This window comes from Sitophilus oryzae, unplaced genomic scaffold (genome assembly GCF_002938485.1).
Source record: "Sitophilus oryzae breed Bouriz unplaced genomic scaffold, Soryzae_2.0 scaffold_111_pilon_pilon, whole genome shotgun sequence".
Taxonomy (NCBI): Eukaryota; Metazoa; Arthropoda; class Insecta; order Coleoptera; family Curculionidae; genus Sitophilus; species Sitophilus oryzae.
Genome location: NW_022145749.1, coordinates 7,794,512 through 7,819,641, shown reverse-complemented (window position 1 = coordinate 7,819,641; position 25,130 = coordinate 7,794,512). Strand labels below are relative to the sequence as shown.

The window sequence follows — 25,130 nt, the reverse complement described above, 5'->3', positions numbered from 1 at the left end:
TTTTTCTTTTCGATTTTTGTGGGCCTTTTGTTCCGAGTATTTGAGTTTATTTTATGATATTTGGTTTGGTTATGTGTATAAATATGGAAAGACCTTGGTATCAGGTATCGGTTTATAGTGATATTATCGTGAATCATAGAAAGAGGCTTAAAAATAGTTTCCCAGACAAAAAAAAAGAAAAATAACTTTACTGCACTCAGATGCAAAAAAACGGAACAATTTTTCGTCAAACATATAAATTCTTATATTTCTTTTATTTTTAACTTTCACGAATTTTTTAGCAGTGTATATATCGTAGTCTCATAGTGTACTTCGTCTTTTTATGAAGATCCGAGTCACTTCATGAAGCGTCGGTTAGGTTAGTTAGTTTAGTTAGGTTAGTTTATTTCATAAACTGACTATAGGATCTTCATGAAAAGACGGAATACAGTACATCTGCTGGATCTGTGTCTACGAAAGGAATGCGGACAAAAAACATTTAAATAAACAGCAATATATTTTATACGTCGATTTGACGAGTGCGTCACCGCAAATCGCTCCGCCCACTCATTTTATTGGCTACTTGCAAATTTGTTGAATTTTTATTGATAGGACGCGTCGTCTATTTTTTTACGAAAAATCGAGAGAATATCGTTTCTCCTCTCACGGATATCCCGTAGCTACAGAACGGACAGACGTACTGTACACTATGAGACTACGACATATAAATATATCATAATCATATATTAAATTTATTTATTATTAAATCTATGAAATCTTTATTAATTCTAATGCGGTGTCAATATAATATTGCGACAGTGGCCACCAAAATCACCTCGTCATTGCAAAATTGCAAAAAAATGCCGTCTCGTTCTTAAAAATTAACCAAGGCATGTGTTGACATGAGCCAAAAACGGAATGCTCAGACGGCCTGAACAATCGTTGATATCAAAAGAAAAAGTCAGTGGCGCACGTTTTTTTCTTGAAAAATATTCCAGTGATAACCCATATGCACGTCCCTGATGAAATTATCGATTTAGCATTAAAATAATGTAGCACTTATAGTAACTTTTACCCTCAAAATTTCATTCAAATCACTAAAAGTACTTGGAAGAAAATTATAATAAATTGTAAAATTATTAAAATTTTAACACCCTGTAGCTACGAAACAAAGCAGAATCTGACCTATGTTGATATGACAAAACAAATCTTATTTTTACGTGAGGAATCTCCTCACGGGAGATGGCACATGTTTTTTGAAACACCCTGAATACGAGTGGCCCGACCAAAAGCGCTAAACGTCACACGCTGTTGGTCGCCCTCCAATATATTCGTGTTATTTTGTTTCAAGTCGTCAAAGGCGCTTTACACACTAAAACGCTTTACCCGTTTGTGTGTCCATAGACTCAGTGTTTTATTCAATGTTACTAACATTACATTAAGGTATTCTCACTAAAAAAACTTAAAACTAGCTTTTAAACACTTTCCGTTTTAACCAATGTATAATAGTGGGAATTTGATTACAGTATTTAGAAAAAATATATAGGTATGCTTACTTAACAATATAATAATTTATTGTAAAAATAACAGTATTACCGTTGGATGTAATCAAAGAAGTTTCCTAACAAAATAAATGGATGGCTGCTGGTCTCTATAAACATATCTTCAAAGTTATCCAAAAATCCAGCTTTCGCTATAAATAACAGTATTATATTTATAAATAATAGTTTATAGTCTCGATATGTACATGTAATATAGGGAGTGCCAAAAATGCAAACTTGTTGGCTCATTCTGTATAGAATGAACCAAAAAAATATGTTAAATAGAAGAACAGTTACTCCTTGTCATTTTCTAAAATTTAAAGGCAAAAAAACAAGATCTTGTAGTTTGTATCATATTATTTTGTATGTAGTATACTATTCTTGTGATCCCATTATTATGACACCCTGTACAATCTGAATATTTAATACTTACAATCTTCCGTTATTTGATATTCCGAGAAGAAATCTAGTTCTGTATAGAGAAAATGGCGTATTTCCAAGCACCCAATTTGTTTTAAAACCTACAAGTCAAAACAAGTAAATACATTAGTATATCTCAAATTTATTTTAAGCAAAATAAACTACTTACTTCTAGCAAGTAAAAAATATCTACTGGCGAGACGAAAGAAAATTTGGCAAATAATCGAGATAATGTAATTCTGGGATTTTCACTACAATAGGTGCAAATATTAGACAACCAGAGTTTGAGTATATCTTTAATTATTGTCCCATCTACTGTAATCCAGGGCCTCACTTTTATCAACACCCATGGGGTAGTCCTACAAAACAAACAAAGGTATTTAAGGTGCAGTAAGGGTGGCCTAATCTCTAGAATGGCGAAGAAATTCACCAAAATAGAGACAGGCGAAAACGTTCATAGTAGAACATTCGCCAACATTCACGACAGACCTGATAACCAAAGAGAAAGACAGTCAAACTTGAACTAGTGCTCCATTAGTTTTAGATGCGTATTAGCAAAGAATATCTTAATACCCTAGAAGTCTCGTCTCGCATCAAAATCTGACCTGTCGACGGGGCCTCGCTTTGGCGAGCGAGGCCCCAACTTCGTGGGGCCTCGCTATTTTGCTCGGAATTGAACGAAGAGACGCGCGGCGTTGCCTTGTTTTGTGTGTACTTTCTTGAATAGTTTTAAATTATAGTTTTAAATTTTATCTATTGCTATAATCAGTCTTTCCGTTCTCCGCACTCCGCAGTTTACATATAATATTATCTTATATAATTCCCGTGTTACAGTTTTGGTACTCCTCCGAAACGGCTTAACCGATTTTGATGAAATTTTTTATGTATATTCAATACGTCTAAGAATAGGTAGTTATATATTTTTTATACCCTTAAGTGCTAAGGGTAATCCACCCCCATTTTTTTATTTTGTGAAAAAAAAATATTTTAATTTTTTTTAATTGGCATTAAAAAATACAAACAACACTAAATTTTCACCGTTCTACCTTCATCCCCTATTTTTTAATAGGGGTTGTTTTTTTAATTTTTTGTTACCATCTCCGAAACGGCTTAACCAATTTTGATAAAATTTTATATGTATATTCAGTACGTCTAAGAATAGGTTGGTATCTATTTTTATACCTTTAACTGATAAGGGTAGCCGAGAGGGTAGCCCACCCTCATTTTTTTTAGTTTTTGAAAAGAAAAAAATGTTTTTATTTTTTTATTTGGCATTAAGAAATACAAACGGCTTAACCGATTTTGATAAAATTTTATATGTATATTCAGTACGTCTAAGAATAGGTTGTTATCTATTCTTATACCCTTAAGTGATAAGGGTAGCTAAGAGGGTAGCCCACCCTCATTTTTTTTATTTTTGAAAAAAAAATATTTTTTTTATTTGGCCTTAAAAAATACAAACAACTCTAAATTTTCACCGTTCTACCATCATCTCCTATTTTCTAATAGGGGTTGTTTCTTTGTTACCATCTCCGAAACGGCTTGGCCGATTTTATATGTATACTAGCGTGTACCAGCGACTTCGTTCGCGTCGAATTAATCATTTGTAATGGTGATGATAAAGCAAAGCAAGAATTGCCATTAACATACAAACTGGATAAAATTTTTTCACATTTATGTCAGCATGAGAAAAAACAATATGGCGATATTATTATATAACTTGGTAATATTTGAGGGGTAGTTTTATCTCGTTGGAATTTGACTTTCGAAAAATCCGTTTGCCAAAAATAAGCTTTTTACGTCAAGCAGTTTAAGCAGAATCGTGGTTAAGAAATTACCCAACTTTTTGGAACACCTTTTGGAAACATCATACAGTTTTTTAAAAAATTTCAAAATATTAAAAAAAACAAATAAATTATGCTTGTCCAAGCATTTTCCCGAAAGACTAACCGTTTTTTAAATAACAAAAATTGTAATATTTGAGGGGCGTTTTCACCCTCTTGGAATTTGAGATTCGAGAAACCCCTCCTTATCGAACCTCTACATTCCACAGTCAATCCATTTGCCAAAAATCAGCTTTAAACGTCAAGCAGTTTAAGGAGAATCGTGATTACTCAATGGTCATATTTTATGAAACACCCTGTATAAATTTATAAAAAATCTTAATATATGTAAAACAACAAAATAAAATATACGTGTTTAAGAGTTTTTCCGAAAAACTCACCGGTTTTTAAATAAAAAATATTTTAATATTTGAGGGATAGTTTTACCCCCTTAGAATTCGAGTTTAGAAAAATCCCTTCTTATCGAACCTCTACACCCTAAAGACAATCTGTTTTCCAAAAATCAGCTTTTTACGTTAAGCGCTTTAAGCAGGTTCGTGATTAATCAATGACCAGATTTTTCGAAACACCGTGTATACATTTTTAAAAAATCTTAAAATATGTAAAAAAACAAAATAAAATATACGTGTTTAAGCGTTTTTTCGGAAACTTGACCGTTTTTTAAATAAAAAATATTGTAATATTTGAGGGGTGGTTTCACCCTCTTGAAAAATCCCTTCTTATCGAACCTCTACACCCTAGAATCAACCTATATGCCAAAATTGAGCTTCTTACGTTGAGTGATTTGAGCAGGATTGTGATTAATCAGTATGTCAGTCACTTAAGGATTTTATATATTAGTATAGATTGAGTAGGTCTGAAAATAGTTTGTCATCTATTTTTTATACCCTTAAGTGATAAGGGTAGCCCATTCCCATTTTTTTATATTTTGAAAAAAAATAAATTTTTATTTTTTTATTTTGCATTAAAAAATACAAAGAACCCTAAATTTTCACCGTTCCACCATCATCCCCTATTTTTTAATAGGGGTTGTTTTTTTTAATTTTTTGTTACCATCTCCGAAACGGCTAGACCGATTTTGATAAAATTTTATATGTATATTCAGTAGGTCTGGTTTGGTTTGGTTTGGTCACAACCTATTCCCAGGTTGTTATCTATTTTTTAGACCCCTAAGTGATAAGAGTGGTCCACCCCAACTTTTGTTTTATTTTTTAGACAAATTTTTTTATTTTAATTGTTTTATAGGGAGTACTTATTTTTTAGGCTGTCCAAGTCCAAAATTTTCTTCTGGGTACTCACTTTCATCATTTAAGGGACCTATGTACAAAATTGCATACTCCTAGTCCTAGAACGGATTTTACATAAAAATTATACAAATGTTTACCCTTAGTTTTATCCCCTTAAGGAATGAATTCCAAAAATCGCTCTAATTATTCAATTACGCTACATAATAAACCTCTGTGCAAATTCTCATATTCCTTGAACAGAATTTATTGTTCCAGAACGTTCAACCCCTCATTTCACACCCTTAGAGGGCGAATTTCCAAAAATTGCTTCTTAGTGCTAAATTACGTTACATAAGGAACGTCTGCAAAATTCATACTTCTAAAACCGATTTTAACAAATTTTTGTACAAATTTTCATCCCTTATTTTTTAGGGGATGCATGACTAAAATTCGTTTCTAGGTACTAGGTTTCATCATTTAAGGGACCTCTGAACAGAATTTCATACTCCTAGTCCTAGAACGGATTTTACATAAAAAATTATACAAATTTTCACCCCTAGTTTTACCCCCTTAAGGAATGAATTCCAAAAATCACTCTAATTATTCAATTACGCTACATAAGGAACCTCTGTGCAAATTTTCATATTCCTTCAACAGAATTGTTTCAGAACGTTCACCCCTAATTTCACACCCTTAGAGGGCGAATTTCCAAAAAGTGCTATTTAGTGCTAAATTACCTTACATAAGGAATGTCTGTGCAGAATTTCATACTTCTAAAACCGATTGTAACAAACTTTTGTACAAATTTTTATCCCTTATTTCTAGGGGATGAATGTCAAAAATTAGGCTTCTAGGTACTCACTTTCGTCACTTAAGGAAACTGTACAAAATTTCACCCCCCAGTTTCACTACCCTTAGGCTATACCTTTCCAAAAATCGCTTATCAATGTTCAAATGCGCCACATCTGTGCAAAAGTTCATACTCCTAGTAGGTACAGATTTTTTTTGTATAATTACACCCCTTTATCTAATTACACCCCCTTATGGGTCGAATTTTAAAAAAGTACTTAGTAGTGCTCATCTTAGAGAACGAATTAATATTCTCCGTATTTACTCCAGTTTCCTAATACTAGCACAGATAACACATAATCATACTAGTTAATTTTTTATTAGAATAGAAGAAATTTTTATTAGAAGGTACAAAAAAATTAAAAATCTAAAATTTTATTTTTATAGCTACGTTTTTTTTCATAGCCTTAGGATGCCTCATGTACAAACGAATACGAAATATATAATCAATACATATTTCTTTAAATATCGAGAAATAAAATATGTTATGGCAACACCGTACGAAATATCGCCGCGCGTAGTCCTCAAATTTTAAAATATTAGCATTTTCAGGCATCGATTATGTTCAAAAGCGCCACCGTGTGACAAATCACTAAAGCTTCCACACGAGAGTTCTTAAAACTATAATATTCTTTGGTATTAGTGATGGGAAAAACCGATTAATTTCAATAATCGAGTATTCGAATTTCAAGCGATTGCAATAATCGAGCGATCGCTCATCGCTCGTATTTAAAAATACGGGTTTTCGACCGTCGCGTCAGCGTCGCTTTAAGTACTCGTTAACAGTGTTGCCGCACCCTACTTTTATCGCGTACCACATTCTAAACTAAAAATGTATCACTTTGGTATAATTTTTTAAAGCACAACAAAATGCATCTGCAAATGACTTTAAGCGGTTTGGCCGTTGTGAATTTCTTCATAAATTTCTACATAAAAAAACTTCATGGAGAAAGACACAAATCGAGACGAAAAGCATGAAATAGAAATTCAGAAAACCCAATTTTAAGTATAGGTTGAAGAAATCTAAGTAATTCTAATACTACACACGATACTTGGAAAACTTAAATTTTATTAAAAAAAAACGCAAATATAGAAGCATGTTAGAAACAGCAAATTTCCAAGTTTTTTTCGGGTTATTTAATATAGGCAACCCTATAGACATTAAAACGAAGCGCGTTTAATGCAATTTCAACGACAATAATTATTAAATATCTATTCATTTTCGGTGCGCGTGGGAAATAAGTATTATTGTACCAAAACATCCTGGATTTGAAAATGTAGTGCCACTGTACCAAATAGAATTAAAAGTATCAAATTTGGTACAAATGTACCACTGCGGCAACACTGCTCGTTAACGCCAAGCAGTAAGTTGCGTGCGCAGGGCACATATTCTTTCGATGATGAATTGCAAGCAGGGTTTTAAGCAGTTTATGAAGCAAAAAACTACGCCAAAAACTACGCGTAGTTTTTTGTATTAACTACGTTTTAAAATTTTAAAAACTACCTTCAAAAACTACATCAAAACTACATTAAAAACTACCTACAACAATATAGTAACACATAAACAATTTAGATTTTAAACAAAAATCAAGCCCAATTCTTATCATGGAAGTATGAAGTTATACCGTATGATCGAATAAAAACGGCGTCAACGATGGCTATGAAATGAAGATCGCTGTCATTTTATATGTAAAATTATATGGGAAATGTCATCGATCGTCACTTCCAAGCCAACTGGACGCCGTTTTTTTTTCGATCATACTTTATTATATTTGTATAAGTTAAACATCAAAAAAAAATACATAATACATTTATATATATAAATACATTTTTTTTCAATAAAAGTGTGTTTTCTATGAAATACAAAGTAACATTAAACACAAAATAAACTATAAATTCTAATTTTTAACTACTAAGTATCAAAAATATCACATAATAAGGAACAAATTCACAAAATATAGATTTTTTATTTCTTAAATTGATCAACAAACAAAGTTTTTAGGTGTTTTTAAAGTTTTAATGTTTTCACTGTTATTTTAAAAAACTACATTAGTTACATAAACTACACATTTACTACTCGACATTTAAAAACTACTTGTGACATGTAGTAAATGTAGTTATTTTATTACATGTAGTTTAACAACTCTGATTGCAAGTAGCAAGCGATTCGCTTGATCGCTTGATTTAGTTTATTTCAAAGCATTGTCGATGTAGGTCGTAAAAATTTTGTCCCTCAGATACGCAACGGATAACGTCGTATCAATTTGCTAGCTACAATGTATGTAGAAAATTCGCTCGGTTTTATATCGAGTATGTCACATTAAAATTGGATATCAATTTATTTCATTCTAGGATCGCTTGCGTTCGTCGCTTGTTACCCGTCACTTGCATCGCTCGTTCATAATCGAGCGATGTCAGTTATTTCAATAATCGAGTACTCGAGCCAATATTCGCTTGAGTTATCCCATCACTAATTTTACTATTTTTACGGAGCAACGGCCCAGCTACGTCGAAACACCGGTTCACATTAGAACACCGAAGTTAAGCGACGTAAGGCGATACTAGTGGATGGACGGGTGACCGGTTCGAAACTCTGTATCGTGCTGTTGTCCAATAAAGGCAAAAGTGTAAAATCCATTGACACACACTGCTCATTCGAGGTCGGATGAGATCGGATATCTCGTGAGTAAGAGCCGATTTAGTCACTTGCGAAGTCGGTATGGCCGAGGACCGCGGTTCGGATTCCGCGTAAACAAAGTAGGCCCCGTCCAGATTAGCCCTGGCAGCAAAAAGGAGACGTTAACTTCAAAACTTTACTTTATTTTTTACGGGAGAGCACTGGATGGCTGGTGGTCATCAGTTTCTGTCTATGTATTCTATATTTTTACTAGGCATATATCATAAGATTTAACAACTTATTGCCCTGCAGAGTTCATACATTTTGTAAGTACCAGTTAAGCTTGATTTTCATGCATCCGTTGTCCGATGATACGTTGATACGATATTAATTTCATTGGTTGTATTTAAAGGCTTCGATTGGTTAGAAACGGTTATGCATGAAAATCAAGCTTTAGACCTACTATAATATTGTAAAATCCTAAAATTAAGAAATTGGCGCTTATTAAGTTTTTCCCCTGGACCCTTCAAATGCAATGAGTAGAAGAGGTACATCTATAGTACCGTATGATCGAGAAAAAACGGCGTCAACGATGGCTATGAAATGAAGATCGCTGTCATTTTATATGTAAATTTATATGGGCAATGTCATCGATCGTCATTTCCTAGCCAACTGGACGCCATTTTTTTTCGATCATACGGTAGTATGCAGATGGATAAAGGCCGCCTTAAAAAACAGGATAGTAATATCCACTCTGAGGGAAGCTACCATCAAACCAATAATGGATGGAGAGGAGGAGTGTTATCTTCTCTACTTTGGCCAACCTTGGGAGATGACCTCCTCACTCTCCACAGAAGACTTTTAAAGTCTAATGCTGGGTCCAGACCAAGGCGACAGAAAGTGAACACGATTTTGAGACAAAAACAAGACAAACCCGCGTCAAAAATGAGCAATTCAGACAAGATAAATTTGAGACAAAGTCTCTATACCGCGAGGACAAAACTACAACAAAGTTCAGTATATGCGAATCCGTTTTATTAATCATGTGACCTTTCCACCAGGAAGAAGATAAATATATATTACTATTAGCCAGTAGTGTTGTCTTTAACTCCCCATCCCATGTTTTTCTTTTTATTTATCTTTTATTTATTTACCCCAATGTTTTTGTTTTTATTTCTCTCGTATACTATATAGTTATTAATATTTCTTATTTTCTTTTTAACACCATCAACCGAGTTTATATTTAATGCTAAACCAGTCTCCTCTAATGCACCAGCTTTTTTGTAAACATTTTTGTAGTCCTTGTTTTTACGCTCCTATATTAATAAATGCGCTGTTAGTTTAGCAATATTAGTTTGCAGGTATTTTCCGTGAGCCACTTTTTCTCTTCTGACATTTTTTTTATATAAAGATGGAAAACTCCACCATATACCGTATGATAAAAAAAACGGCGTCCAGTTGCCTGGAAAATGAGGATTGATGACATTTCCCATATAAGTTTACATAGAAAATGATAGCGTCCTTCATTTCATAACCATCGCTGACGCAGTTTTTTTTTCGTCATACAGTACTAATGTCATTATATTATACTTTGTGTGATTTCACTGGTTTCCTACTTTTGGCAACGCACGACATCGACACTGCGCCGACAACTTGTTAAAATACACGACAAAACAGAAACTTTGAACTTTACCGACTCGAGACGGGATATTCAAGTCTCCGAATTTGGAAACAAAACAAAATGTCGCAGAAATGTATTGGATTTGTCTTGAAATGTATGTTTCTGTCTTGTCGCTGTTTTGTCTGCTTGGTCTGGACCCGGCTTAAGATATGCGGACGACATTGTAACTGTGGTCAGGTGTAAGTTTGCTGGGCTGATATCAGAAAGAATATAGAGAGCCTTAAACAAAATAAAAAAGTGGTATAAACAAGAGACTGACTGTCAAAGCTCACACAAATTGTCAACTTTACAAAAAAGATAACACCAAAAATCCTAAAACCACCGGTGCTAGGAGAAACAGAGATTTAATTTGCCAAAGAAATAAAGTATCTTGGTGTATATTTTGACCGAAGGCTCACATAGCGAATGCATCTCAACAAGCTGCCAGCCAACTCCCTAAACAAAAGCACTAAAAATCTATGTTTTTTTACATTCTACTTACTCGGCATTTTTATCAATTTTCTTCTGAAGCAAATTTAGTTGTTGATAGTCCATTATTTTTATATTTGTAGTTTCCTGATCTTCGGCCAAATGAAAAATCTCAATTAACCAAACAGGGGCGTATTTGTAATGAACGAATCTTATCACAGTCACGCCAGTCTTCAACAGATATTTCTTTTTCACCAATAACGTGACGAGAAATTCCAACGAAAAGTTAGTTTCATCTTGGAGAAATTGATTTTTTAACTCTGGCCCTGTAGCACCGAGTTCTTGCTTCTCGTAGACGAAATTTAAAATACGAGTCGCCAAGTCAATATCTTCGATAGTGCTGTTCACGTCGAGGATATCTTGGTAAGCGTTTGACGTATCACTGGGTGCTACATAATGTTGTTCGCTAAAAATTAAACATTAAGGTGCTGTATAAAAGTTTAAACGTTCAAAATTAAAATCACATTTCTATCGACTTGGTGCATTCTCGACGGTGCTGCCACCATCGGATAATCTCGTAAATTACCGACTTTTACTTTCGCTTGGTAATAGAATTAAATATTTCTAGACAGTTTTGTAAAAATATATTATTTGTTGAAACTATGCAAAAAAAATAAATTTTTAAAAGTTGTTTATTAAAGATGCTGTAATATAGACAAATTTATTTTTTGTAAATTAACTTATATTTTTCTCACTGCATGCAAATCGAGTTTTATTGTAAAACTGAATGATTCCTTTAGCTCTCTAAACGTACTTCCGTCTTAATAGTTCTAGTAAAACTGACCGTTTTTTCGTCTCACACAAGGTATTACTTGATAAGTTTTGACTGAACTAGTAAGACGACAGGTAAAACGCTATGTGTAGACGGGGCTTTATGTCTATCAATTACTTTCTAAACAAAACTCTCAAAAAAATTCTCAGGTTTCTTTGACTTACCCCAATATATCTGACCAAATTTCCATAAGATTCACTTTGTACTGTAACAAGTCTAAAACTTTACTATCACTTAAACCCTCGACTTCAAACGTTTCCGTTTGTGGATACTGTTGCACGAAATGCTTTCTCAGACGATCGATATTCTGTTCATCTTCTATTTCATCAAAGTTTTCGGACAGTAACTTCATCAGGTCCGTTATGTACGGTACAACACGCTTTTCGTCTATTGTACTCTCCTTCAACATTTCTAGAAAAAAATATTGAAGTAGGTTATGTATAGAGAAATGAGTAAAAGTTGGTTGGCACAGTAAAAGTTGGCTTGCAAAAGTTGGGTTGAAACTTGAGCGCATTTTTTCCTTTTTTTTTCTTATAATCCTTTATATCCAGGTTAAAAACAGACAGCCCATATCGCATCAAGTAAACGAACTGGCTGATAAGACAGGCTTTATGTTGGTAGTCATGGCCAATATTGCCGGTTGTCACGAGACTTTTCTTTGCAAATCTGATATTAGTCATTTTCGAGATTTTATTTATTTTTTTCTAATCTGACATTTGTCATTTGTCTTTTGACAAATCTGAAATTAAATCTGCATTTTGCCAGAACCACTGAATAGTTGGAATATGGTTGGAATAGGAACTTGTCTCGTCTCTACTCAATTATCTGAACAGGAAAGAGATCATGATCCCGTTTTGCCGTTAAACTCTGTTAGAGAGACAAAAATTAATATTGTTGTTAAGGTTTTGCGGCTTTTATTCAAAATACATAATCTTTCAGCGTGTTTCAGCTGCGGTCTACCAGTTTACGGCCTGTAAGTAGAATCTCACAAAAAGTAAAGACTAATGGAGGAGGGTTAACCAATTAAAAACTTTTTCAGCTTTCATTCAGCAACCTTCATCGGAGTGACGGAACTTGTTCTTGAACTGTTCGTGTTATTACGTGTTTTTTGAAGTTAAGTGGAGGAAAAATCGAGGGAAAATTAACTGTAGACCCAGAGCACAGTTTATAGTTAATATTTGGTGCCCAGAGAGCCCCCAATAGCCCCAATAAAGTTGGTATACCATCTCGTATATGGTACTAAAAACTGGAGTAGCTGTAAAATAACGACATCACACTATAGGTAAATAATATATTTTAGTACTGCAGAGAGATAATATCAAAAAGTACTGTCTAAAAAAGATAATAAAAAGATTAAAGTTAATCAACTTTTAAGGTATAAAATTCAGTAAGTGTTAATATTAATAAAATATTTTGTTTTATTTATGTTGTGTTTTATTTATTCCTGTACAATATTAAAAAAAATCTTACACAAGTTATATTGATAAATACAATAATAATAATTGTAAAAAGTTTCTTGAAGTTTGAAAGTAAGAAATAATTATTTTTAATATATTTTTTTGGTATGTTTGGTTTGATTTGGTGTTTCTTTTTAAATACACCCTTGTTTGTTTTTTTTTATTAACACAGAGGCCGTAATTTTAAAAAAATGACTCGATTAAATTTTTTTTCAGTTTTATACAGTTTTTTACAATATTTTGAAATAATCACTTGTTATTCAAATTTTAAATATATTAGATAATTTCATCTTTCATGCGATGCGTTCCAATTGTACCAACTTATTTCTTTGTAAAATAAAATAAACTACTTTGAAATTAAAATGACAGGCACATCTATCACTGTCAAGGATTTTGTCGTTGAACTGACTATAATAACTTCATTTAATTAGAATTTGTTTCTCGAATCATAGACAAAGTAATAATGTGAATATAAAAAATTGTATATTATTGTGTCTAAAATTGAAGTGAACAATCGGTGACAAAATTATGAATTTTATTTGATACTTATCAAAGTCAAAGTACATAAGATAGCCGTGGCAACATTGGGACGGGCATCCGTCAAATATTTTGTGACGTGCACGCCAACTTTTATTGATGTCTCTATACTTACCGGCTTTAATTTCTTCAATTGATAATACACGAGCATCTTCATTGTTTTCAGGCATATTTTCATCAACGATTTCCTCTTTGATTTCATCAATTTTAATCTTATCGTCAAATATGAGCAGTTCCGGACTAGGACTTCTTACCCGTTCCGAATCAATACAATCGGAAATCCAGTGTTTTAAATTGTCAATCGTTTTCACACTAGCGCCGGTGGTTAAGTCTAAAGGTATATCGTCGTCGTCAATTTCTATAGTTTCTAACTGATTCAAAGTATCCTCAGGCTTGTCATCGTCAGTCTGATCGGTACTTGAGCTGCTAGGTTGCGTTTTTTTACTAAAAAATTGGTGAATTTTCATCTACATTTAATCCAGAATATTTTTATACCGCCTCGATATTTTTGCTATAATTAATTATACATTGTCAAACGGATGTGAAACAAGAGGGCATCGGTAAAGGGAACGCAATATTGGGTGGGCGTAGCAATGTTATTTTAGTTTGGGTACCGGGGCATGAGGGTCACAATGGTCAAAAGGCAGATGAAGTGAGCAAACGGGGCTCATCAATGCCATAACCGTTCTGCGGTGTTGCAAAAAGCGTCATAAGTATGGCAACAAAATTGTGGGCATCCAACAAATCTCTAGAATGGTCGAAAATTCACCAGGGTAGAGGCAGGGGAATCAAAGGCGAAGTTCAAAGTAGAATGTAGAATGAGTGGAAGAGGAGTTAATCACCGCGATCTTAAATTTTATTTAAAATTGTGTCCGCCTCATACATGGGGATCTTCTTGTTATAGGGGGGATAGGGTATTTCCCATGAATAGTGGACTTCTACCACCTATGAGGGTATACACCCTTCCATGGTCGGGGTTTAGTCCTCCGTGCCCTTCGCAATCGAGGAGCTTGTCTCCGGCTCAGGTACCCTTGAGTTGGAGGATGGATGATCTGTCTCCATTTTCTCCACTCTTTAACTTGGTCTCTCCCTAGACCTGATACCAGTATATCCCGGATCTATAATAGAGGATATATCTCTCTTTCTCTATTGCCTCCTTGGATTTGAGATCAATTCCTATATATGTGAGGACCTGACCATGGCCCTCGAGTTGGCGAGCTCGATGTCCTTATATTGGAGTTCTGGCAAAGCTGGTGGTACCCACAAGGGTTAGACGGTCTACCCTCTGCCCTTGATACGTGACCGCAGACAGTAGAGGGTGCCTGGTATGATAAACAGGGTAGTCCCATCGGGCATCGTTATACTTCTCTGGCCGCGATACTACAGCCAGGGACAAGACGATGAGATGTTCCTTAGATACAGCCAAAGAGCTAGAGGGGATTTCCCCTAGCACTTGACTAAGCGCTTAATCAATACAACAAGGTCTCGCATCTCCTAGAGGAAGTAGTCATAGTAGAACATTCGCTAAAATTCCCGGCCGACATGACAAGCAAAGACAGAAAGACAGCCAAAGCTGTAGTTGGTCTACTAACCGGGCATTGTAAGCGGCATCTAAGACTGATGGGAATGACGGACGAAGCCATGTGCTGATTCTGTCAATCTGAAGAAGAAATGAACTAAAAATAAATTTAATTTATAGGTAATATCAGAGTAAGTAGATCGCCGAGTAGCGACAGAAACCGTCGGCCCTTTTGATGTGGTGGGACCAAATTTTCTTTCTCTCTCTTTGTTTGACGTGTTAAACGTATTTAACTGCTCAACTTATGAAGTGGTCCTATAAACATGGTATACACTGGTCATAATTTGAAATGGAATTAATTATAAAGTTTTATACATATTTTTTTTGTTTTGTTTTATCCTTATTTCCAAATTTTGAATGTATAAAATATCTTACAGCTAATAAATAATTAAAAACACGATTCGTTGCCTGAGGTATACTTCAAATAAAGTATAGAGAGATATTTGATAAATGGCAACAGTGGCAACTTTGCTTCTTCATATGACAGATAACCTACTTATTTCGCGCAGCCGCCAAGAAAATTGAAAATGGGACTGTCGCTACTAGTCGGTTTACTTACTTTGGTAATATCGAGAAATTTTGCTTTTTTATTGGTAAACTTGACAACATTGATCGTTTTTGTCAGCAGTCCTTTTGCTGCCTGGTTCAGATCCGTTTGTCAGATAATAATTATATATCTTTCGCACTTTTTTAAGAAATATGTTATTAAAAATGTACCTCAATTGTAATTCTAACTCTTTTTGTTCTTGTTTAAGTTTCAATTGAAACCTTCGAGCCAGTTCTTCAATTACGTCGCTGTGATCCTTCATTTTGGGATTTAATATAAACGGGTTTTCTGGAACCATAAAAGTTATATTCACCTTTTCAGCCAAACATTCCATAATCTAAAATTTATGTTAAACATTTTTGAAAAAAGCTCTGAAAAAAAATGCTATTCCTTACCTCATTTAACGCTAACAATTGACCATATTTTTGTCTTTCAGTGCTGTCAGATGTAGTATCAAACAACGAGTTTTCTAGCTTATAAATCGTTTTAAACACAGCTTCCACTGTCTGATACGAAAACACAGTATTCTGGGAATGAACGAAATGAAGGTTCATTTTGTAGGAAGCACAAAATTTTCGTATCATTTTCTTTCTGTATGATATCATTCTGTGCTCTTTCATTTCCGCTATAGTACTTTTGAGGTAAGTATCGCTGAATTTCTGATACATTTTATACATCTGGTAACACGAAGCTTAAAAATAAAAATATTCTCCTTCCTTAGTGTTCTTATTCAATATGTTTCTCTGATTTTAAATAGATTTTAAGCCCCGTCTACATATAACATTTTTACTTGTCAATCTTACCTCTTGAGTCAAAAGCATCAAGTAAAAAAAAAATAAATACATCTTCCCGATCAAACAAAAAGCGACGATGACAAATTTCTGCGGATTTCGTTAGATCTACGGCTTGTGTTTGAAAACGAAGTACAGTTCATACCAAATAAACTTTTAATCACGTAATTAAGCTTGGCCGGCACATCGTTGTCCGCTTTTATATATTTTCTTTTATTCAAAATATTTTAAGAAACAAAAATAAATTAAATGTGGTAGACAATGATTCAGTATTAAAACTAAAAGAGTTTCGGACTTACAATATCTTTATTTATTTTGCTTACACAAGGTACAGCTTGCCATGCTAGAGCCGTTCGGTATACAAGGAAGGTAATGTAGCTATCACTACGCTTCAACCGCCTATTATTGCCTCAGGATTGTGAATCCCAAGTACTCATTTAAGGCTGAGTCGACCTAGGTGCCCAAACTATTTTTATTTTAATAAAAATAGTCGGCTGATGAAATGCCGGGTGTGGGATTCGTACCCACTACCTTGAGATTGGTAGACGAGAGCCTGTACCTCTACGCCACCGGGCACCTTTAAAAATAAATAAATTATAAATATATAAACAGTTATTATTTATATCAACAAAACTCACCTTCTTAACAGTACTTAAGGGGCATAAAGGACCATTATTACCACTTTCCCGTTCAAAATATTCTAATAAAGTTGCGATGAGTTTTTTACGGTTATTAAACTATCTTATAAACTTCGCACTAAAAGATGTTCTAAAAAGAACAATGTTCGACTGCAAGGTCTGCTGCAAACATTTTCAAACTTAAAGTATCAAAACACTATTTATTTAAACCAAAAACTCGTAATATACAAAACTAAAGTGTCAAAACGAATGACAATGTCAGGAAATAAATAAATAAATGCGGCAACTTGACAATTTTTACAGCAGAGGTACCACCTAAATCCTCGTGCGAAATTTAAATTCCAGTTAGTAAGCAGAAATATATCCATGGTTGGCAACAATGAATTTAAAAATCGCGCCCTCGATTACGTAACTAAAAGTTTAATTGATATGAAATATATATGTTACTATTGTTATTAATATTTTTTGTGTACGTATGTGTATGTATATCATTTTAGTTAAATACATAGATTATACCTTTGAAATTATTTATATCTTCTCATTAAATTAAATTAAAATTTATTAGGAATGTAACTGTGATAATGCTTCTTCAGGAAGACCATTTGATTTCAAGCTTTGCGTGTTTACAAACTAAACCAAACCATAAATACTAGCGATGGGAACTATCGAATGAATTAGATTATCGAATGGTTACTGAACGAATGATTTCAACTATCGAATAGTTTTATTCGAATAAAATCATTAATTCATTTGTATACTAAAGCATATGTGACAACCTCGCCGTGCGACTAAATGGTTATCGTTGAGCCACGACTATCGAATACTTTTGATAAATGAAATTTAGTATTCGTTTTATTTTTGTGTGCGTCAGTGCATTATTAGTTCTTCCAAATTCTTATAACTTCGCCTTGAAAATACTGTTAATATGCTGTAAATTTTTGCGTTTATTAAAATATTTAAAATACTAAAATAGTAGTTTTTTTTTAATTGACGATTGTGTGCGTGTTGGTGGTCAAAATTTTTCCGAAAATTTGTGTGATTTTTCGTAGCCCGATCTTTCAATTATTTAATTTTATATGGTATATGGCCTATTTTTTAATGGGAAATTTTGAGAAATAGCAATTTTTAAGAGAGATGAGATGAACGTGCCAATTTAAAAAAAAGTTAACAATGTTTGTATTTTGTTTATGCTAATTCTCTTACATGTAGTTTTTTGCGAAGAAATATTTCATTTATTTTTTAAAGTAAATGCCAGTTTTTACTTTTGTAAATATTATTTTTAAATAGTAATATAAATAATTTTGATTTCTAATTTTTTATTTATATTTTCCTCCCATTACACTGCGTTTTTAAAAAATTAATAATGTTTATATTAAATGATTTTAAATTTTGTTGTTAATAGGTACAACAAATTATTACTGTTATTATTGTTTATTAAACCAGTCTTTGCTTAAAAACATTAAAAATCATTTTCCTACATCCAAAATAACAAGTATTATTGTAGTGTAACAATACAATAATAATAAAAAAATGCAAAATATATAGACATACTATCCATAACTAACTAATGCCTAAGAATAATATTCTTTGCTAATATCAACTAATACCAATATATGGCAACAGCGCCCTTCATAATGTATTTTCTGTGTAAATCCTAGCACCTCAATAAAATAAATAATGTGTCGTTATCTTTATCTGACTCCGCAAAAAATCAAAGATGCCGGCTTTTTTCATAGCATTGCCACCGACCGCCTGTCGGGTTCCTCGGAAAGAAACCTACGACAACGACAACTAAAGCCGGGCGACAACTAAAATCCAGTTTATATTTTATTATAATCGATCCTGACGAATAAATGAATTTTATAAATGAATGGTTTTTGCTGCCGAATTACTAGAATACAATATTTCAAGACAGATGACGCATCTATTCGATAATTTTTATTCGAATAGTTTCGACGAATGTTTTCTTACTAGCTATCGAATTATTCGAATGCATTGCGAATGTTTCGATAGTATTCATTCGATAGTTTCCACTACTAATAAATACAATTTTTTTGTAAACATGTTTTTTCTTTTCAACTAAACACAATGCTATAATAACTGACAAAAACGCAGATAAAACTTGCAGTGTATAAAGGACGGTCCACACTTGCTATATAACACTGCTATACAGGAAAGTTATATAACATGTTACATATTTTTAGTCATATTTAGCAAATTTCGCTGCTATATAACTTGCTACATGTTATCCATTTGTAGTCGGTAAAGATCAAAAGATGTTGCTCAACACTGCTATTGTAACATGAAACAATGCGTCCAGACTTGCTAAATTTCTACTTTAGCCGCTGATATTTTCAGGGCCGTGCGCGACAGAACCTTAGTATGGTGAGCTGATATTGGGTTTGTTTATTTACTGGTCAATAATACCGTATAATCGAAAAAAAACTGCGTCCAGTCGATGACATTCCTAATATAATTTTTCATATAAAATGACAGCGATATGACAGCGATCTTCATTTCATACCCATCGCTGACGCCATTTTTTGCGATTATATGGTTCTTATACATAGAGAAAGATAGTAAAAAGCTTGAACTTATAGTAAAGTAAAACTTTTTATTACTTTCTCTATGTTCTTATATTGTTAATGAAGTAGAGCCAAGAGCAGACTTGTCAACTAATTAAGTTGTATAGAGATCATACAGTGTTATGGGATATCCGTAGTCCTTCATTTAAAGTGAAATAAAAAAAAGCTTGATGCATGGTTAAAAATTGCAAAAAGTATGTATTTGGAAAGAGAAAAAGTTGAGAAAAAAATGCGTTATCTAATAGGCCAGTTCCAGAGGGAATAAAAGAAATGCAAATCAGGTACTGGTTTAGACGAAGTGGATAATTCAAAATGGTTTGCTTTTAAGTTATTAATGTTTTTAAAAGACAGAAACACACCACGAGAAACAGCCGAGGCAGGTATTGAAAAGGAAAGCTAATTGAGTTCAACTACATATAAATCTATCTTGTAGGCTATGCCGGACTCAAAACCGCTTTTTTCTCGCCTTTCTTTCTCTTTCTTCAAAAATAATTACGCACGCCGCTGCTGCTAGCAGAACGTTTTTCTCACCAAAACGATTCATGATTACGAAAACTATAATGTGGACGGATCCCGGTTTTTATGTAATATTGCTTGTTAAATAGCAATGTTATATAACATGTTACTAAATGTGGACGCTCCTTAAAGGACGGTCCACACTTGCTTTATAACACTGCCATATAGTAAAGTTATATAACATGTTACATATTTTTTAGTCATATTTAGCAAATTTCGATGCTATATAACTTGCTAGATGTTATCCATTTGTAGTCGGTAAAGATCAAAAAATGTCGTGCAACACTGCTATTGTAACATGAAACAACGCGTCCACACTTGCTAAATTTCTAGTTTAGCCGCTCATATTTTCAAGGACGTGCGCGAACAGAATGTTAGTGTGGTGAGCTGATATTGGTTTGTTTATTTACTGGTCAATAATACCGTATGATCGAAAAAAAACTGCGTCCAGTCGGCCTCCCGTCCAGTTAGCTTGGACATGACGATCGATGACATTCCCCATATAATTTTCGATATAAAATGACAGCTATCTTCGTTTCATAGTATGTATTTCGAAAGAGAAAAAGTTAAGAAACAAATGCGTTATCTAATAGGCCAGTTCCAGAGGGAACAAAAGAAATGCAAATGGTTTAGATGAAGTGGGTAATTCAAAATGGTTTGCTTTTAAGTTATTAATGCTTTTAAAAGACGAGAAACAGTCGAGGCAAGTATTGAAAAGATAAGCTAATTGAGTTCAACTATATCTAGATCTTGCTGGTAGGCTATGGCGGACTAAAAGCCGTTTTTTTCTCAACTTTCTTTCTCTTTGTTCAAAAATAATTACGCACGCCGCTGCTGCGAGCTGAATCTCTTTCTCACCAAAACGATTCATGATTACGAAAACTATAATGTGGACGGCTCCCGGTTTTTTAACATGTGATATGTAGCTTATTAAATAGCAATGTTATATAACATGTTACTAAATGTGGACCCTCCTTAAGATAGTTATATTATTTAGATGAAGAACTGACATCAGTTTTCTAGACGGTCTTCCATTTTAACAGACAAGTAAAACGTTATGTGTAAACGGGTCTTTACACAACAAATCTATATATTTCTATGCTACCTGGATTATTCTTTTTACACACGAGCGTACTGTGGAACAAATTCTTCAAAACGTATTTTCGTATCTTTTCTATATTATCTGTATCACGATATTTCTTTTCGGTTTCATCGATAGGTACCAAATTTCCTCGGTTGAAGTCGATATTGGTGGTGTTAAAGTAATCTATAGTGGTCATGTTTCCGTCTAATGTTGTTTCCACTTCTTCACGATGAGTAAATATGTAAGAGCAGAGAAATACAAAGGCATTTTGCAGTTCCGCATCTCTTAATTTAAATTGACGACCTGTAGAAGATTATTAAGATTTAACATATATGATCGGCGTCACAGTTGGCTTGGAAATCACGACCGATGACGTTCATCATATAATTTTACATATAAAATGTGTCCCAGAAATAAGTGCAAGTATTTTAAGGTATGGTAGATCAATAAATTGATAATAACCGAGTTATTTAACTTTGAATATTTAAAGAAATAATGGTAACATTTAGAGAGCCGCGCCGGAAAAAGTTTTTAATGTATTTATGTAGAATTATGTAATTTGATGGGTATAGTTGTTCATTATTTAGAGTTATATTTATTACCATTATATTATTTCAGTTTACTAAACTGTATTTAAAAAAGGTATTTATAATATACAGGGTGCTACAAATTCCAGGTACGTGCATTGGTATCTCGGTAATCGTAATAGATACGAACATGGCTAAATTGGGGCAAAGTTGCTCTGTGGGATGTTCACCAATATACCATCAAAAAAGTTTGGTTTGGTTTGCTGAGTTTTTTGAAAAAACTATATCTATTTTAATTTGATTTAAAAACTTAAAAACTATTTTATTTTTTCCTGTCGTTACTTTTGGCTATGAGAATGTGCAACTAGTTTTTTGATTTTCTAAAAAGTAACGACAGGAAAAAATAAAATTGATTTTCAAAAAAATCCGTTTTTTCCAAAAAAAATTATCAATCCTTGAAATTTTTAAAACCATCTTGGTGAATATCCCAAAGCGCAGCTTTGCCCCAATTTAACTATGTTCGTATCTATTACAGTTACCGAGATACCAATGCTCGTACGTCAAATTTGTAGCACCCTGTATATATAAATAGTAGACGCTGCACTATACTTAACAGTAATCTACAATGATTAAAAAATCTACAGCAAATACAGTATATTGTTTTATTAGGAGTAAAAATGACACTTTTCGTGGCGAGGCTGTACGTTTAGACTGACGCGACATACAGCCGAGGCATAAAAAATCATTTTTCCTCCGAATAGAACAAGCTATATTTTTTCAAACGCCACAAATAAGTTTTAAACAATTTCAAACGTTCCAAATAATATAAAAAGATTTAAAAGTCATACTATGTATTATTATGTAATATATCGAGAAACTATGGTTACGCTTGTTGAATTTGGCACTTCATGTCAGTTTAATAATATATTTTCGCACTTTTATGCTTAGGCGTAAAAGTTCTTTACTTTTATGCCTAGGAGATAAAATGACTTTTTTATATTGTCAATCACGTCGCAAAAATTAATACTTTTGTGACGTGTGAAAAAAATAATTTAAGTATTTTTTTGTAGAAATTTAAAAATGTGAACTTATAAAAATACAGAATGTGGATAACGTAGGAGGTGACAACATTAAATTCTCTCACATCACTATAAACAAATTTCCCGAAACCGAACAAGTGGCACTCAAAAGTTTTTCAATATTTTCCGGAAAATGTCAAGAAAAATATAAAAGTTTTAACATTTTCTTTCCGCAAAAAAAAATCATGGGCGTGTTTCTGGGGTCGAACTATACTACCAGATAAAATACTTGCACTTCTTTCTGGGACACCCTGTATAATGTCACTGAGTTTAATTTCTAAGCTAATTCTGATGTATTTTTTCAATCGTATCGTATTATTTATTCTTTTTATCCGTGAAAATATAAACTAATAGTCAGAATTAACAACTTATTTTAAGTCCAATTCACTAGTCCGAAAAAGTAGCAAAATAAGCTTTCAGCATTTAACGTTTTATGTAAAACTGGCTAGGTATTTTTACACAAATGAAGAAGGAAATTAAAGATAAAGGATTACACTATATCCGTATTGTTTACTTCTTTATTTTTAAGATTTTAACGGTCAAACATCAATAAAATATTCCTTGTGTTTGCACTAAATTTTCTCAAAAATAAAGACATAATTTAAAATTCCGTTACAATACGGAAATAGATTGAAGTTTTGTGATTACAGTGATATATAATTTATATGGTTTTGTAACAAATTGCTCGCAATTTTATGGCAAATGCTGAAGCTCTGCAAACCTTAATCAAGCCTTAATCAAAGCACGTGTGTTTGGAATTTTGGATGTGGCTTAACACGACAGGATCGTGCTAAGCCTTAGGCAAATTTCTGAAATATAATATTTATTTCCTTCGACCATACATACACCCGCTTTACCCGACCCCTGAGAGCGACCCGAACAGTACAGCGTAATAGACTCTCAAGTTTAAATCAATCTAACACTCATTTATATACCGTGTAATAAAAAAGGCGCCCAGTTGGCTTGGAAATGATCGATAAAATTTTTCATATGAATCTACATACAAAATGACATCGATCGTTTCCAAGCTATCTCTGACGCCGTTTTTTTTCGATTATAAGGTATAACATTCATTAAAAAAGTAAATTATAGGGTTATTAATATAAATTAATAAATCTTATTTTTACATGAGGAATCCCTCCACGAGAGATGGCACATGTTTTTCAAACACCCCGTATATAATTAATATAATAAAGATTATAATAAAGATTATTCTAGCCTTTTTACCTAACGCATCTTTTTCATTCTCCAAGTACATCCTGAGCGGGACGAAATATTCTTGTATTGCATCCAGCTTGAATAAATTAGATACCCACACGTCAATACTTTGAAGGGCTGGCATGTCCCTACAAAGTCTACGCCAACGCCTTTCAAACATCCTAAAAAACGTTAGTATTGAAAATATTTCCTTAACTTGTTTAATCCGTCATCTTACCTGCTCGTTTTGTTTTTTGTCAAGGGTAAAACTCTGTGTAATATGTCTCTCACAGCTATATAAGAAATCACCAGGTTATGATGTCTCGGATTTAAGAATGCTATAGCAATCTAAAAAATTACAAAAGTAAATGGTAATTATGATGGTTTACATCATAAAAAAGTTCTTAAAAATAATAGAGATCAGAATTATTACATTTTATGAAAAATAGATTGATTTAAAAATATATGGGACACAAGACAAAAAATAAGAAAACATTTTTTTTATATATACCTGGTGTTTTTCAAAAGTGGCTCACAACTACAATCTTTTTATTTTCTAACATAACTGAACGAATATATATATATATAATCATGTTCGTATATGACATAAATCAGGATTGATTGACGTATTCAATTAGTTTCGGTCACTTCCTGTTTCACGGGAAATGATTTTGAAACAACTTTTGATTTTTAAATGGTGTCCTAGATATTTTTTTTTACTTTAATTGACAGAAAATTACATTCTGAATAGAATGACATTTTCGCTTAAAAAATTGTATTTTAAATTTAAATCTAAAGTGTCATGGCTGTGTTAAAACCACAAATTTTTAATCAAGGAGGCTTGGAAAAGTACATTTTGTCGGTGAAATGTGTTAAACAGTTAAACTCCATTATTCCTAATTTTACAGGAGAGCAAAAAAAAAACCGTAAAAAAATATGTACACATGTAGCAAGTCAACTACTCAAAACAATTATCGCATATTTTCTAAAAAAATATATTAAGTTGAAAAACAAGACACTTTGAATTCCCTGACTTACGGTTTTAAATAGTTTGGATGCTGTGTAGGGAAATTCGAAACAACAAGCCTACGCGTTGACCTGTAATTTTTAGTCGGCCGACTATTTAGTTGCAAAAGTGAAAACAATACATACTTATGGAGCCGATCGGCCGAGTATTTGATTGCATGTGAGCGCGG

General features: G+C 33.1%; 1 protein-coding gene across 1 annotated transcript in view; it reads right to left on the bottom strand.

Moving 5' to 3' along the window:
• Nucleotides 1–1,480: 1,480 nt before the first annotated feature.
• The window catches only part of LOC115884975 (general transcription factor 3C polypeptide 1), a 68,972-nt gene continuing 45,322 nt past the window's right edge, over nt 1,481–25,130 (bottom strand). Inside the window, exons 18-28 of the mRNA XM_030903709.1 lie at nt 24,173–24,282; nt 23,965–24,116; nt 21,153–21,434; nt 15,913–16,208; nt 15,688–15,854; nt 13,507–13,835; nt 11,562–11,808; nt 10,639–11,031; nt 2,110–2,299; nt 1,954–2,041; nt 1,481–1,672 (exon numbers count right to left, since the gene is read on the bottom strand). Coding sequence (XP_030759569.1) covers nt 1,572–1,672; nt 1,954–2,041; nt 2,110–2,299; nt 10,639–11,031; nt 11,562–11,808; nt 13,507–13,835; nt 15,688–15,854; nt 15,913–16,208; nt 21,153–21,434; nt 23,965–24,116; nt 24,173–24,282 — 2,355 coding nt within the window. The 3' untranslated portion in view covers nt 1,481–1,571. The remainder of the gene's footprint in view (nt 1,673–1,953; nt 2,042–2,109; nt 2,300–10,638; nt 11,032–11,561; nt 11,809–13,506; nt 13,836–15,687; nt 15,855–15,912; nt 16,209–21,152; nt 21,435–23,964; nt 24,117–24,172; nt 24,283–25,130) is intronic.